General features: G+C 38.0%; 2 protein-coding genes across 7 annotated transcripts in view; one reads left to right on the plus strand and one right to left on the minus strand.

Moving 5' to 3' along the window:
• Positions 1-15,552, plus strand: part of LOC145484989 (interleukin-1 receptor-associated kinase 4-like) — a 212,542-nt gene that overhangs the window by 25,046 nt on the left and 171,944 nt on the right. The window contains exons 2-3 of one of the 3 annotated variants that reach the window (XR_014049115.1): positions 7,261-8,795; positions 10,346-13,142. The exons of the other annotated variants lie outside the window; for them this stretch is intronic. The gene's annotated coding sequence lies outside the window, so the exon portion shown is untranslated. Of the gene's footprint in view, positions 1-7,260; positions 8,796-10,345; positions 13,143-15,552 lie in introns of those variants that run through there. 3 annotated transcript variants of the gene reach the window in all.
• The window catches only part of LOC145484947 (scavenger receptor cysteine-rich domain-containing protein DMBT1-like), a 132,194-nt gene that overhangs the window by 11,848 nt on the left and 104,794 nt on the right, over positions 1-15,552 (minus strand). For 2 of the 4 annotated variants that reach the window (XM_081463567.1, XM_081463566.1), the window contains exons 12-13: positions 15,470-15,552; positions 13,155-13,496 (exon numbers count right to left, since the gene is read on the minus strand). In XM_081463567.1, the coding sequence (XP_081319693.1) occupies positions 13,155-13,496; positions 15,470-15,552 (425 nt within the window). Of the gene's footprint in view, positions 1-13,154; positions 13,514-15,465 lie in introns of those variants that run through there. The other 2 variants (XM_081463568.1, XM_081463569.1) reach the window with 2 other exon arrangements.

Below are 15,552 nucleotides of genomic sequence, written 5' to 3' on the forward strand. Positions count from 1 at the left end.
TTGATGATGAATTCGTCAGCTTGATCGAGACTAGTTATTCGGCCATAAGTGAAAAATTTTGTGAATTGGATGATAAACAGCTAAAATGGGAAATGATCAAGATGGAATTGAGGGGCTTAAGAATTCAGTACGCAACACGCAAGGCCTGAAAGTCTAGAGATTACCTAGAAAGTTTAGAGCAACGGCTTGCTGAAATGGAAGCGTTTATCAACAACAGGAATGAGAGTGATGGTAACTTAGAAACTAAATTAACGCTACAGGAACAGTTAAAAAAAGAATTACAGTACCTCTACGAAAAGAGGGATGAAGCCGCAATGTCTCGCTCTAAGCTTCGGTGGACCGAACAGGGAGGGAAACCAACAAGGTATTTTTTCAATATGGAGGCAAAAAATTTTAATTAGAAGACTATTACTGAACTGGAAACTAGCGAGGGGGTTAAAATAACAGGCCACAAGCAATTATTACAAGAAATTGAAACTTTTTATCAGAATTTATACCACTCAGAATATGCTGGTTCACATGAACTCTTCGCAGACTTCGTCCACTCCGTGCAACATGACAAAGAAAATTTAGAAGGAGAATTAACATCGAAGAATGCCGTCAGATTTTAAAAACCTTCAATTTTGGGAAGTCACCAGGTGAAGACGGCTTTACAGTAGAGTTCTATACAAAGTTCTTTGAGCTTCTAGCTAGCAATCTAGTTGAAAGTCTAAACACAGCATATTCGAGAGGGGAGCTGTCAATTTCACAGAGAAGGGGGGTTGTCACCCTTATTCCAAAGGCAGATTCTGACACTCTGAAGCTCACCAATTGGCGGCCAATAACCTTGTTAAATGTTGACTACAAGATTGCATCCAAAGCAATAGCTACACGAATTAACTAGTGAGACAATCTCAGATAGTGCAGAGCGCAATTGATAGCTCTGGTACAGTAGTCCCATAAGTATTCACCCCTGCTCGGTTCACTTCCGGTTTGTGTCTACCTTGGTAGTCTGCTACGGCTTTTCCCCTTTGCAGTGTGTATGTTTCAAGGTTGTATTTTCATTCAAGGTCCAAAAATTACGCACAAATTAATTACTACTGATGTTTTACGTTGATTTTCGTTCATTTTATATTCAATAATACGCTGAAGCAGCAAACGTGACAATTTAGCTCTTCACACCAACTTTGTAACTTGATACTTTTGTTTTCCTCGCAAAGGCATGTAATATGAAACCCTTGTTTTCTCCAAAACATACGGAAGATGTCCTTGTTTTTCGGAGATAAATGAAAGAAAGTTAAATATCTGATGTAGTGATGAAGAAACGAAACAGAAACAATGTTTAATTATCTACGATAAAGAAAAAAGAAAACGATGTTTAATTATTTAATTACTAACTTAATTTAATTATCAGATAGTCACGAAATACCATTTTCTTTTTCTGTTGCCACCTTTGTTGTTAAACAAACAATTCAAAATTAACACACAACGATATTGATGGCTGAGAAGCATTTCAACGAAAAGTATTGAAGATAAACAGCGCTACCTGGCCGATACGAATGATTTCCTCAAAGGCTGATTAAATTAATTTGCGCTTTCATTAGGTGCCACAGTGTCTGCAGCAATATTTGAGCATTTTCCTGGTTTCTTTTGGTACAAATTTACAATTTGCGGAGTATTAAAACCACTAACTTGGGAACTTTTTGGTCTCTCTTACAGACACAATTAAGGCAAGAAATAAACAAGCCGCTAAGGAGAAGCAATACATTTGAACCCTGACAAGCACACTATTGTAGATTGAAAACAGATGATATTTGTTGAATGGACCTGTGTGTAATTCTTAAAGCTACGCAGCCACAGTAACGTTTCACTTTTGCAATAAAAAGGGACAATTGGTGCTACCCGAAAAATAACTGCCGTCCTTGGTCACATGACATGATATATAAAATACCGCGTGGAAAGATAGTGTTTAACACTAATGATGCTAGAACGCATGCGTCTTACATGTTGAGCTCTACCATAAGGAAAACTACTCAACATTTGTGCGTGATTCTGTATGCAATGTATCCTTCACCCAATATAGAAGCCATGAATGCTAACTAATCTACGCATGCGTTTAGGGCAAATTAGTTTTGTTCTAAGGAGAATGGTACCACAAGGAGAGCAAGGGGTTACCTGAAACAAATATATATCTTTGCGATGTTCAAAGCTAAGTGACGGCGAGGAAATGTGTTTTACGTAGAGTACACATGTACCTTTCCCACCCTACCCCCACTATTTCCTTGCCTCTAGACTAATTAATTAATTGAAATTAATTAATTAAACAAACATTAAAGTTTACACCTTAGCGCCATAGGGCCATAGCGCCATAGTGCCATAGTGCCTTAGTTCCTTAGCGGCAGGCAGCTCCCATAGTCATCCCAGTAGTGCACTCTGCACTAAAAAGGTACTTCCGCGGCTAATACATACTGACCAAACAGGCTTTATGAAAGACAGATTTATTGGTCAGAATATACGTCTACTACCGTATTTACCCGTGTATTAGTCGATCCCGTGTATAAGTCGACCCCCAATTTTTGAGGCCAAAAACTAGATTTTCTTAATTTCCAGGTAAGAATTTCTTGGAAAACTTATCTTGTATTTCTTAAAATTATCTTTCAGCTACCACAGATATGTAAACAAATCACAGCATGTTTCAATGCGCAGTTTTAAAGCTTATTATGGCACGTATACGAGCGTTTTACCCAGTTTAGCAACACATGTGCATGCAGACTTTTCGATGATAATTTTTGTAAAATGCTCACAAAAATCAAACGTAAGGATTTCAAACAAGCCTTTTTAAGTGCGAAGAGATTAAAAGTGGCTTTATAAGACAGGCAAAACACCAAAGAAGCTCACGACTTTCAGAACGACGCCATAAACAAAGTGCAAAGCGTGTGTTGGGAACTTGGTAGTCAAGCCTTGAAATCGGTCAAGTACTGGTACAGAAGTCCTCGCACTCGTATCCTGCCAGGTTACCAAGCAGAGAAGTTCCAAGCGCGAAAGATATTTTCTCCGAGCGGCTTTACTACAGCTTTATTTAAAGGAAAAATATTGGTTCTTTATGACAAAATTGAGCCAGTGAGTGTCTACAAGATCCAGGTTAAAATTTAACGAATAAATGTTGATGCATTTTAACTTGAAGCTCTGATATGGAGAGACAGATTGCTAAGCGAACGTACGTTGTAAACTGTGCTGCCGCTTATCACATGTTTGTTAACATTGAAAGACAATTATTATGCTAATTATTTGACTGGCGCTTGGATCTCAAGTTTTGACCCATGTATAAGTCAAGGGCGAATTTTTGGACTGATTTTTAGGTCTTGAAAGGTCGACTTATACACGGGAAAATACGGTATGTGACCTCTTAGAACAGACGGAACCGGAAAATATACCAGGCATTTTTCTCCAGCTTGACTTTCGCAAAGCCTTTGACACAATCGAGTGGCCAATGATTCAACAAGTCCTGTCAATTTTCAACTTTGGTGTTTCTATTAAGCGTTGGATAGAAACTTTCTACTGTAATGCAGAGAGTTCCATTATTAATAATGGTTTCACTACTAGGCAGCTCAAGTTGTCTCGAGGAGTAAGGCAAGGTTGTCCACTATCACCCTATCTGTTTATTTTATCTGCGGAGATACTTGCGACTAAAATACAGCAAGATAATTCGATTTGCGGCATTTTCATCTTTCATAAGGAACTCAAAATTAGCCACCTCTCTCATTTGCAGTAACCTAATATCGGTCCAAAACGCCTTGCTCATACTAAACGAGTTCGGGATTTTATCTGGCCTAAAACTCAACGAATCGAAAACCAAAGCTCTTTGGCTAGGTCCATGGAAACAGCGTACCTAAAGACCTCTCAACTTCTTAAGAACGAAAGAACTGCTTAGTCTTGGGGATTCATATTTCTTACGATAAGGCGGGTAACGAGAGAAAAAATGTCAACCAAAAAATTGAAAACCTTAATGTAAAGCTGGGTACCTGGAGATCGCGCCAACTTTCTATCTTCGGGCGCTGTTTAATCGTTAAGACTCTAGAGATTTCACAGATCGTTCACTCCGCTGCTGTGCTAGACATTCACAAGGACTACATCGCAAAAATTCAATCTTCAATTTTTAAATTTATTTGGAAGGAAAAGCAGGACAAAATTAAAAGGGAAGCTCTATATCAAGATTATGAAAGAGGTGGTTTGCGTGTAACACGCGTTGAAACTTTGTGTAAGGCTCTACGTTTGGGATGGATCCAAAGATTCCTAAAAAGTGACAGCCGGGGACAGAAAATTGGAAAGTCATCCCATGTTCCTTCTTTAAGAAATATGGGGGCTTATACTTCTTGCTTCACTGTAACTTTGAAGAAAATTTCCTAAAGTCGATTGAAATGCCATCCTTCTACAAGCAAATTCTGAGTTTCTTTTTGGAACTGAAGAGTATCTATGACATGAACAGAGACCAGGAATTAATCCTTTTTAAGAACAAAGAAATACAAATAGGTGGTAAAACTGTGTTTTATCAGAATTGGTTTGACCAAGGAGTCTACTCCATTTGTGACATTCTCTATTGCAGTGGAATGTGCTTGAATTTTGCAGATTTCTGTCGGAAATTTTCAGTTAAGTCCAATTTTCTCACCTATTTTCAAATTCTGTCGGCTATCCCTAAACGACTGCTGGAAAAGGCGAGGGACTCTTTTGGCACCAATCCAATTTTTACTCCAGGGAATTCCACTTTTCATCTGTCACCGTCGCTGTCGGTCGACCTATCTAAATTTACATGTAAAGATTACTACTGGCTTTTTTTGAATAGGAAGGAACCTTGCGCAACTGGCCCTAGCAAGTGGCAACGCGACCTTCCACAGTTCACTCTCTCTTGGAGCACAATTTTTAAGCGGATAAAGTTGATCAGTAAGCAAAATAAATTAAAAATTTTTTTTTACAAACTCGCTCATCGCATTGTCACCACAAAGAAAGAATTACATTTATACGGAATTGAAGACCACAAGAGTTATCATTACTGTGGGGATGACGACTCTTTACTTCACTCCTTCTTAGGTTGTCATATTGCGGTCGACTTTCTCCACAAAGTGCTATGCTGGTTTAATGAAAAGGAAAACTCTTCCATCACATTAAACTATAAAAAAATACTCTTCAGAGGAGCTACTGATAACGATACTAAAATAAAAAAACTAAATTTCTGTCTCCTCTATGCCACATTCTACTTTCATTTCCAGAAAATCAACCAACGTGCATGTAATTGGGATGTTTTTGTCTGGAAACTAAATTTTATGTTGAAAATAGAAGGTTTCGCTGAGTTCAATTTGTCCTCTAAAAAAAAAACTCGCAAAATTTTTACCTTAGCAATTACGTCAATTGAATAGAATATATCCTGTGGAAATCAGTTGTAATTATATAGTATTTTTATTAGTACAGTAGTTACCCAAAAGTGTTGTATGTAGCGTTATGTTAATGTTAAAAAAAAAAACGTATTGTAGGTAAGTTTATTGTAAGTGTTGTATTTAAGTAGTTTATTGTAATTAACATGTTATAGGTACAAGTATATTTATTGTAATAAAAATGTTGGAAAAAAACATTACTTAAGGCCGCTAGTTAAGAGTAAAACTAGGTTCTAGTGATAACTCTAAGAAGCCAATGATAATGTATACTAGATGTGATATCTGAACAGCAAAACGTTAACCTTGAGTAATTTAGGAATCGTTCGTAAGGTACAAACTGTGCGAGCGTTCAGTTCCAGCGAGTGAGAAAGGAGAATATTGTTGAGAACTTATATTAATGAATTACTTATTACTTTTGCCGTGAAGGAAAATAAAAATCAATTAAACTAAACTAAAATATAAAACAAACAAAAAATGCTGGAAGTGCAAAGAAACGGGATTAGGGAAGGAAAAGTGCAGAGATGTTCGGATGGCAAGTGCAAAAGGGAAAGACATGGTATCCGGTCGTTTCGCTGATTAGTTGTTTTGCCAACGTCTCGTTCACCAACCTCTTAGGTCGATTCGTCAACGTCCTAAGTCGCTTCGCCAACGTCCTACTGGTCAATTCGCCAACGTCTAAATAAAAGTTTACCTTCACTTGTGTGTGTTGTCATTTATTTCAATACCTCACCTAGAATTATTTTCCATGCAAGAGCACCTCGTTATTTACGACGACAGTTCTCTGCTACGCTACCCCTCGTGCTAAGAATTTTTTTTTTTGTATGAACACTAACGGGGGCAGGAGGTGTAACTGATTTATAACAATCAATACAGCTTGAATGTTACTAAAACTACCAGTTAAAAAGTCTTCAGCCGAGTTAAACAGATCTGTAAGAGACTGGCCTGAATAGTTCGATAATAGCTTCGAACCTTTGACGGTAATATCACAAGGTCGTGCAGAGCCTGAGTTCATTGTGGCTGCACTGCGAGTACTTCCGCGAGTTGCATTTCTTGTTCAATGAAAACAGGTTGGCAAACAGACCATTTGAGCTTGCAAGCTTTAAGACTGCAACAAACAGTGATATCACCTTTCTCTGGACATAAGCAAGGTAAGTTTGTGAGAAAAGGCTTTGAGATATTACTATCACTCACGATGATATTAACGTTTTTATCGCGCACGTTCTTGTTTTGCTCTGGCTTAATTCATCTTACTACTGGGAATCGATGGGAGACTTAAGGAACAGAGCGAATTTTTGCTAGAAAGTTCGAAGGAAAATTCGAGAGCGAATTTCTGATTGAAAAATCGGGCCAAATTATCAATAGACATGAATTACTGCTCGAAAATTCGCGTCGACTAAAACAATGGGCAGCGGGAAAATTCGTTGAATTTTCTTCGAACTTTTGAGGTGAACAAAACTTCGCCATTTTTCGTTGAAAAACTCCGAAATTCGCGAATTTTGTTGAATTACGCTCTCATTACTTTTGCACAATACTGTATGTGACTCGTTTGACTACTTTTCTGGCCCTTTACTGGTGGAAAACACCAATTAAATCTAATCATGACTTTTAAGAAAGAAAGCAGTTGTTAATAGTGTTGTTATCGAATCGTTCACATCGTTCATATCGTTCATGCCCATACATATCCCGAAGAAAGTTCCAGATTAAGACCATTACGTCATCAGAGATTTCACAACGGCTACAACTGATGGTGCAATAATACAGTCTGTGTTGATCAAGTGATGTGATGTCTGCAGTAACAAAAGAATCATCAAAGACTGCTTTGGAATGCGCACTGCGTTGTGACTGTAGTGCTAAGCAAACAGTTAAATTTTAAAAGAGCGGTTATAAGATGTAACAGATCTTCTTGTCGTGTTTGGTTCAAAACTCGATTTAACGGGTAGAAAATCTTCTTTTAACTGTTGAAGGAACGATATTGAATTATAATTGCAACATGGCTAAACAAACTGCTATGATATATCTATAGTTGAAAAAAAGACCTGGGACTTTTGAGCGAATATTAATTTTTTCAGAGCGTCGGCAATATGTGCTATTTTTCCAGTTTCAGCAGGCACAGAACTTGTGTCGAGCAAACCAAACTTCAATTAATCCTACAAAAATTTAACTAGAATTTGTAATCAAATAAAACTCATTTTAGTGATTGCCTAGGTAAGGGCTTATGAGAAAAATCGAATTTTCGAAGTAAAATCAGCGGTCGGTTTTTACAGAGACAGTCTCTTAAATGTTGATCTCATGAGACTGTGTGACCGCAGAGATGCTAATTTCACTTTTAAAAAAAACCATTACAGAATTGCGCCCATTGAAAAGCGTCGCCTGGGAAAAGTGGGGTACCCACGATGCTTTGCGGGTGCAATGACCTGGGAATGAGGTTGCAAAAGTTCACCGCCAGCTTCGGTCTCTTAAGATCTGAATTGCCGAATTCCCAAATGGGAGTTGTAAAATTTCGCTTTGCGTCCGTTTAAAGACAATGGAGATGCAATTGGAGCAATTAGTATTGTTTGAAAGTGGTGAAATGCTCTTTTCGTCAGTAAAGAGCAAAAACTGCGTTTGCATATCAACAGAGCGTGACGTGTTTATCCGTATACTAAACACGCGATCGTGAGCAATCCTTTACGATGAAAAAAAAAATATCGACGTCCGCCCCGTGGAATTCTGTAATCTATCCGTATTTAAGAACGGAAATTCTCATGTAGTCCTTGCTTTTAATGTTTTAAGTAGCCACTTATTCGCGTGGAGAGATGGTTTTCTTTTGGAAGCATTTTTTAATGCTTTGCGATTACTGATCGCCGATCACCTGATGCACTCGGTGACTTTGAAATCTGTCCACATTGGAGCTCTATTTTCAAGGTGAGTTTTTATTTCTGATTTTAGTTTTTTCTACTATAAATGTATTACTACGAACGTAAATGAAATTGCTTTCCTCGAGGAAAGATCGCTAAATTTGATCGCACCATCGGATTGTGTCATAGATTTTTAAACCAGCTGTGTGAACCTAATATAAATAAACATTCGGACTGCCGATGGTTTGTAGTTTTGCTTTTGGCTTTCCAGATATTATTCTGTTAGTTTAGTTCTGATAAAAACGCGACATTTAAAAGGTAATTTAATTTTACATCTGACCGATTTTTAAACAATATAGCCTAATCAAGATAACCCGACTAATTACAGCTATTCTTCTTCGATGAATAGCACTAAGTTTCGGTTGTCTGAGTAAGACACAATACTTGTGAACACGGCGTACATGGGGGATTACATGATTGACAGTCGAGTTGACAGGCCTGCGTGAAGCTATGCATGCTCTCTTTCTCTTTTCTAGCTTATTTGCATTTTCCCGTGCGACGTTTTTCAATGGGTGCGTTTCTGTAATGACTTATATGTTGATTTCACGTCAACGGGAAAGCTCAGAGATGTTTTCTCTTTAAAAAATTACCCATAAATGTTGATTTCAAGTCAAAAGGCGACCTCGAAGACGCTTTCCTCCCCTAAGAAACAGTTAAATGTTGATTTCATGAGAATGCGTGACCACAGAGATGCTCATTTCACTTAAACAAGACAGTTAAATGTTGACACACAAAAGCTCAGAGATGTTGATCTCACTCGAAAACACATACATGTTGATTTCACGTCAACGGTCGACCTCAAAGACCCTTTTTTCACCTAAGAAACAGTTAAATGTAGATTTCACGAGAACGCATGAACACAGAGGTGCTCATTTGTTTATGACAGAGCGAAATGTTGATTTCACGAGGCTCCAGAGGTTAGGGTTCTGTGCCCTGGTTCCATAAGTTCAAAACACTACAAATCAGGTCGATTTGATATTGATATTTGGCCATTATCTGTAGCACTCCCTGTGTCAATAACTACGTAAAATCCACTTCCTCTTACTGATATTGCTGTTTACCAAGCTTCTAAAGCCACAAAATAAATGTCCACTGTGCATGATCACAATGATTGTCGGGAAGGTTCTCTACAACTCACCTGCGGGAAACATGGTGGTCGATGCAGGACATTTTTCATACATGCATGTCTAAAATCAGTTCTCGCTTTCCAAATTTTGACGACCTCAGTGCTCGGCAAATGGGCCACAACTCATGAGAGGATTGTTTTCTTGGGCAAGAACTGCTCTCGGACTTTGCAGCCTGGATCGATCTGACTTCAAATGCCGATGCCTCGATTGCGGTATCAGTTTGTTCGACCAATCAGAGCACATTTTGGTTCCTTAAAACGTGCTGATGACTAACGGGTTTTTACGAAGCGCTATTGAGCTAAAGGGAAATAGTGCTATTCTTATTATTTAGAAAACAGTCCTAAGAAAATATGTGCGCTGATTGGTTAAAAATCATGTTTCTATAACTCGATAGAAACACAGAACTAGCACGAGCTGTTGATGTAATAATGGTGCAAGCAAAGAGAATTTACCTTTTGATAATCAATGTTAACAAGTTGTTTTCCTTTTTTTCGTAATGGTGCTGTTTTCTAAAAGAAATAGAAAACATGTTCTGAGTGTTTCTATCGAGTTATAGAAACACTCGTGAAAGTTTGGGAGAACTCAAAAAAGTTGTGGAAACACTCGCCTGCGGCTTGTGTTGCTACAGCATTTCTCGTTCTCCCATACTTCCACTCGTCTTTCTATAACTTGATAGAAACATGGTACATGTTTCTATTTCTTTATTATTATTATTATTATTATTATTATTATTATTATTATAACTTTATTTACTCCTACATTTACAGGTTATATATCAGTGAAATGTAAATACAGAAAAAAAAGAAAGTGTAATATATGAGTCTAGAGACTGAAGTAACCACGGGTTCTCTAGTCAGTCTCCAGTTATTATGTTTCTATGGAGATTTAAGGAAAAGAAAGCTATTAAGAGAATGAGATATGTACATAAAATTGGAAAAAATGGAGCATATAGAATTATTACTAATTATTATTATATGGCTTTAGCTTGTGGCCGATATAACGCGCGCTCTGATTGGCTAAGAGCGAGATCTGAGCGGTCATTATGCAGCCATAATGCCCACTGGCCAATTACGGATTATGCAAATTAGGAAGAGCCCGGCACGGAAAATTCAAGCGCATTGAAACGATGAAAGCCGATTAAAAACAGTAAGAGAAGTAAATTTAATTCCGAGTAGCTAAAAGTTTAGGGATTTTTCCTTAATAAAATTTATATAGAAGTTGTTTTTGACTTACCGGTAGCCTTGGCGGGCACTAGTGAAAAACAGACAAGGTTTGCCGAGTGTTGAGTAAAGCTAAAATCGCTAAGTGAAAAATACCATCGGCAGATGTGTCACGTATCCCAGAGCACAACACCACGAAGAAACTTACAAGTTATCATCTTAGTCACAACAATTACCGAAATATTGAACTCCGTTTCAGTTCTCATCAAATAGATTCCCTCGCTTTAACACAAGTAAGTGTAAATCAGCTTCCAGGATCATCAGATGTAACCAATCGGGCGGTTTCTGTCGGTAGCAGTGTTTCTGATACCTGCAGGAAGTTTTAGACGCTCACAAGGCTTGAAAAGTTCATTCATAAGTCCCAGAATGAAGAAGGTCAAGATATGTTGTCGAAAGCGAATGCGAAGATCAAGTTATTCTGACCAGTGCATTCTGAAGCATTAGTATTTTCTTTCACCGAAAGACCGTTGGTTTGGATTATTTTGAAGCACTTTCTGTCTTTTCTATATACGTTGACGTTTCGCCACAAAAATTGGAAAAACTCCCTCATCAAGTTGTGGCAACACGATACTAAAATACCTTTTTGAGGGCTGTGACAATCATTTTTCCCGTAAAGAAATACAATGATAAAGTTCACTGACTGTGTAGTTTTGCCCAGGGTTTGAGACGATGAATGAATCCGTAAACGTGCGCATCGCCGGATGTAAATTGACGACTTCTGCTCGAATATCTTTTTCTTCTTTAATTCGTGAGCCATATAATAAACAACTTAATAACCGAGAGTGAGGGCGTTACGGAAAAATCTCAAACCTCGGCCTACCGTATTGACCTCAGTTTGAGATTTTCCCGTAACGACCTCACTCTCGGTTATTAAGTAGTTATTATTACTAATGATCATCATCATCAAGGCTTTATGATGTCTCTCAACCACCAGGCAGGCAGGCAAGCAGGCATGCAAGGTACTCTTCAATTGTTAGTTGACAGAGCTCTAAAGCATCACATATCTTTTCTGTTCGACAGTATTTCACTTGATGCCCGATCGATTTCATACGTGTTCCATGTCACAATTACCGATGTAAACAATGTTTCCCAGATCCCGCTTTGTAAGCTATTCTCCGACTTACAAGGAACACAACCAACTGATACTGAGGGATTTGATTTTGTCTTTGAACACTATGAACAGAAGCTACATTTACACATCGTATTGAGGAAAGGCACCACCTTCGCTGCTTCAGAGAAAGCTATCTTGACCCACGCAGATTTTCTTCCAACAATGTGCAAACGAGTGAAAAAAGTCCAGGTCAGTGTTCAAAATATAATTTGCAGTCAATTTACTGATAATGAGGCCCTTCACTTGGGATAGTCTGTTTCCTTTTCAACAAATAAACTCCTAAAGACACGGCTGGGAAAAGCCAAGTTTATCTCGAAAATGAAGCAAAAACCAGCGACAAAAATACACAACAATGTTCTATTACATTGAAGACCATATGCAAAAATTTAGGCACTTTTGGGAAAATTTTTTTTCACCCAAACCATCACCAAGCATGGTTTTGCACTAGCCCATTCAATTAATGTTTTTATTCTTTGTTCCTTTTTTTCCTTTGTTTTTTTCTTTAACGCACACGTTTATGTCAAGAAACCATTTACCTAAAGGCAGTGTTTGTCTCTCTGTTTCTTGTGTTTAAAAAATCGTCTGGAGCTTTTGTAATCATTTGTTTATATCGATTGCTTTCAAACTAACAATATCACGCAGGTTTGTGAAGTAAAAACCAGGAAGACTTTCCCTTGCAATCGAATCGCTAAGGAAAAATATCGAAAAATTGTTCCACCCTCTACCTCTCTAAAATAACACATGATGACACAGTGCAAGCAACTGTAAAATGGCCTCAGACGGCGGATGTTCGAAACCCGGGGTGACTCCTTTATGAAAAGGTCGGGGACGCTCATTGTCTCAGGTACAAATCAAGGACTCTGGTCTCTTTTAGGGTGTTGATGATGAAATGTCACTATTTTTACCCATCAAAGTATCCTTTAGGGTGCACTAGAAGACAGTAATAAAAGAAACGCTCTCATTTAATTTCTGTTTTCAGGTTTGATTTCCGCTGCGAGTATGCGAGTCGGGTGTACAAGTGCGCACGGCATCCTTTCTTGACAGTGATTAGTAATCAAAGCTATTCCGTTTTAAGTAGTATCTTTTAGGGGTGTAAATGAAGCTTGAGCAATGCCCACATTAGTCTCCTTTGGGAGTTAAATTCAACTTTTCCAACTAGCATCCCTGACCTTTTCATATGGGAGTTCCCCAGGGTTCCAAATGTCTAACAAGAAGTGACAGAGTGAATGAGTGAAATTGTTCCACCACTACAACTTAGTTAAAAACAAAAATGTGACATATAAAAATAATATAGTAATTGCCATCAATTTTTATGTGGCTAATCATAACTTACCTTAATTATAAATATTTTTCAAAATCACTTTTACAAAGTAAAGCAAAAACAGGATACATACCTTTTCACTATGAAAACCATCACAAGCAAAGCAATAAGTCCAACTGCAACACCTACTCCAATTAAGATGTACTTGGTGTTCGATTTGACTTTCCTCTGATTAGAATGGCCACCAGCAGGAACCCCTTCGTCTTGACCATCAACCATGACAACCTCATAACCAGCCAGTTTGTATCCATTGTTACTTATAACATCATGAATAAACGTTTTTGGAAACACCTCAGTGGTGTTGGTAATGTACAACACAGCAATTCCTACAAACACACCATTATCTTGTTGCTTTGCAGTTTCTGTAATGACTATCTCGTCCACTTGAAAAATGAGTTTGGCGCTTCCTCCCTTCCTGGTAAGATTGCCATACTAAGGATTAATACGTCATCACAAAAATTATTAAACATTGATAACTTCTTTTAAAAAGTGAGTGTTACTTCCAAGTAATGCAAATAGTTCATTCAGCACCTGGGCTGGGGCAAGCCTTAAAGCATGAATGTGCATGGTGATTCAAAATTTATTTGCAACTATTTATATGAAAGAGAGCTCCTGAAGATGATTTTTTTTAAGAATGATAATCTGAAAGGTTTTCCAAGTAATTTATGCATATAGCATGTATTCGTGATGCCGCTAATGGTCCCGAATTATGAACACACATGCGATTAAATACTCTTCATATTGCTGTGTTTGGTCTAGAATTTTGCTAATTTAATTAACAAAATGTTTTTAATGTTTTGCGGGGGCATAAAGCTCAATAACTGTGTATAAAAGGTCGTTTTAAACTCATTTGTTTGTGACTTTGTTGTTGCAAAATCCGATGCCACTCTTATCAAAGTGGCATTAATCCACATCACCAGTTACCATGGTGATTGAAATGCGATTCTTTGAAATGCATCTAGGAAAAAATGTAAACAATTTCAGATGCCATGAATTTCTATGCAGGTCTAGGCTAAAACCTTTCTCTCTACTTCTAAATCACTCAGCCGAGTGGTTTTACAGCATCTTTTGGTTTTCCAAAATTTTGTGATTTTTTTGGCCACATTCCTTTGATTTACAATTTTTTGGGAACACAGTTTCAGCTTTAAGGATTACAATTATTTTTTCTCGAAAGCACATTTTATACCCTTTCAAATGAGATATTGCATTCTTCACTGCTGTAAATATTTGCGCAGATATTAAAGAAAACATGTGATACTGTAAATTTTGTCATTTTTTTCCGTCAAAAGAGTAATGTACTTCTGGGACCATTGCGGTCATTCTTCAGCCCAACAACATCCCTGTAGCCCACAAACCTGTAACTGCATTACAACATTTACTGACCAACATTTAAGACAGGCACAAACCGAATGACAGACACGGAATTTACAAGATTAAATGTTCTGACTGCCAGGTTTCCTATACAGGCAAGATCAACTAAAACCTAAACCCCACACCAACTGAAACCCCATTTATATGGTCTCGGTTACCCAAGACAACACTCCCTCCGAGTTACCCTGGCCCGAGGTAACTTTTAGCTTCTTTCTCTGCAAAATTCAACCAACCGTTTACATTAGGATCGCAAACCTGTCTCGGGGGATGAGACAACTTGGGTGGGCAAGTTGTCTCGCCTCGGCAGGTAGGGTAACCCATGCGAACGGGACAACTTCTTCATATAAACACTTTAGCTCGCCTAACCGGGACAACGCTTGGCGTGGCAAGTGTCATATAATGCCTAGATTTAGGATTTAAAGCAGAAATTCTATCAAAGAAGTGAAAATTAACTTGGCAAAACCCACTGTGATGGAATGACCGAGGGAAACTCAAAGAAAGAGGGATATCTGAACATTTTATTATTCAGTAAGGGTTATGAAGAATCATGCATTGTCAACATTGAATCGGCCTACAGGAACTACATTTTCTCATATAATTGCGGAGAGGGTTGTCTCAGGTACCTGAGACCACATAACCTTAACGTAGCCTTAACTCTCTCCAGCAGGGAAAAGCAACTGATTTTCAAACAAAATTTTGACCCTTTAGTTGCAAAAGGTATCAGATTAGTTTTGGGTTCTGTCATCTCAAACAAATAAAAAGACCTGACTGAAGCCCTATCAAGTCTGGTTCCAGGGTATATACCATCCTTCCCATCCCAGGTTCCCTAAAGGTGGGTATGGAATAACTTATGTGACTTCAAAATAACACAGAAAATTGAGAATTCAACCAAATGCATTTTTTCATTTGGCAGAATTACTTCTTCATGTAATAGCATTTTAGCAAAATTGCGGATATATTTGGGCTTACTTGCATTCTAAGGGACAGTAGTTAGTTGCTTTAAGTAACATCACTTACCTCAAAGCATCAGAGCAGTCAACTTTTGCACAGTACAAATTGAGGTCTTTCACCATTTTCAGCTTGAAGCTTGTCTTGTTCCA

This window comes from Orbicella franksi, chromosome 4 (assembly GCF_964199315.1).
Source record: "Orbicella franksi chromosome 4, jaOrbFran1.1, whole genome shotgun sequence".
Taxonomy (NCBI): Eukaryota; Metazoa; Cnidaria; class Anthozoa; order Scleractinia; family Merulinidae; genus Orbicella; species Orbicella franksi.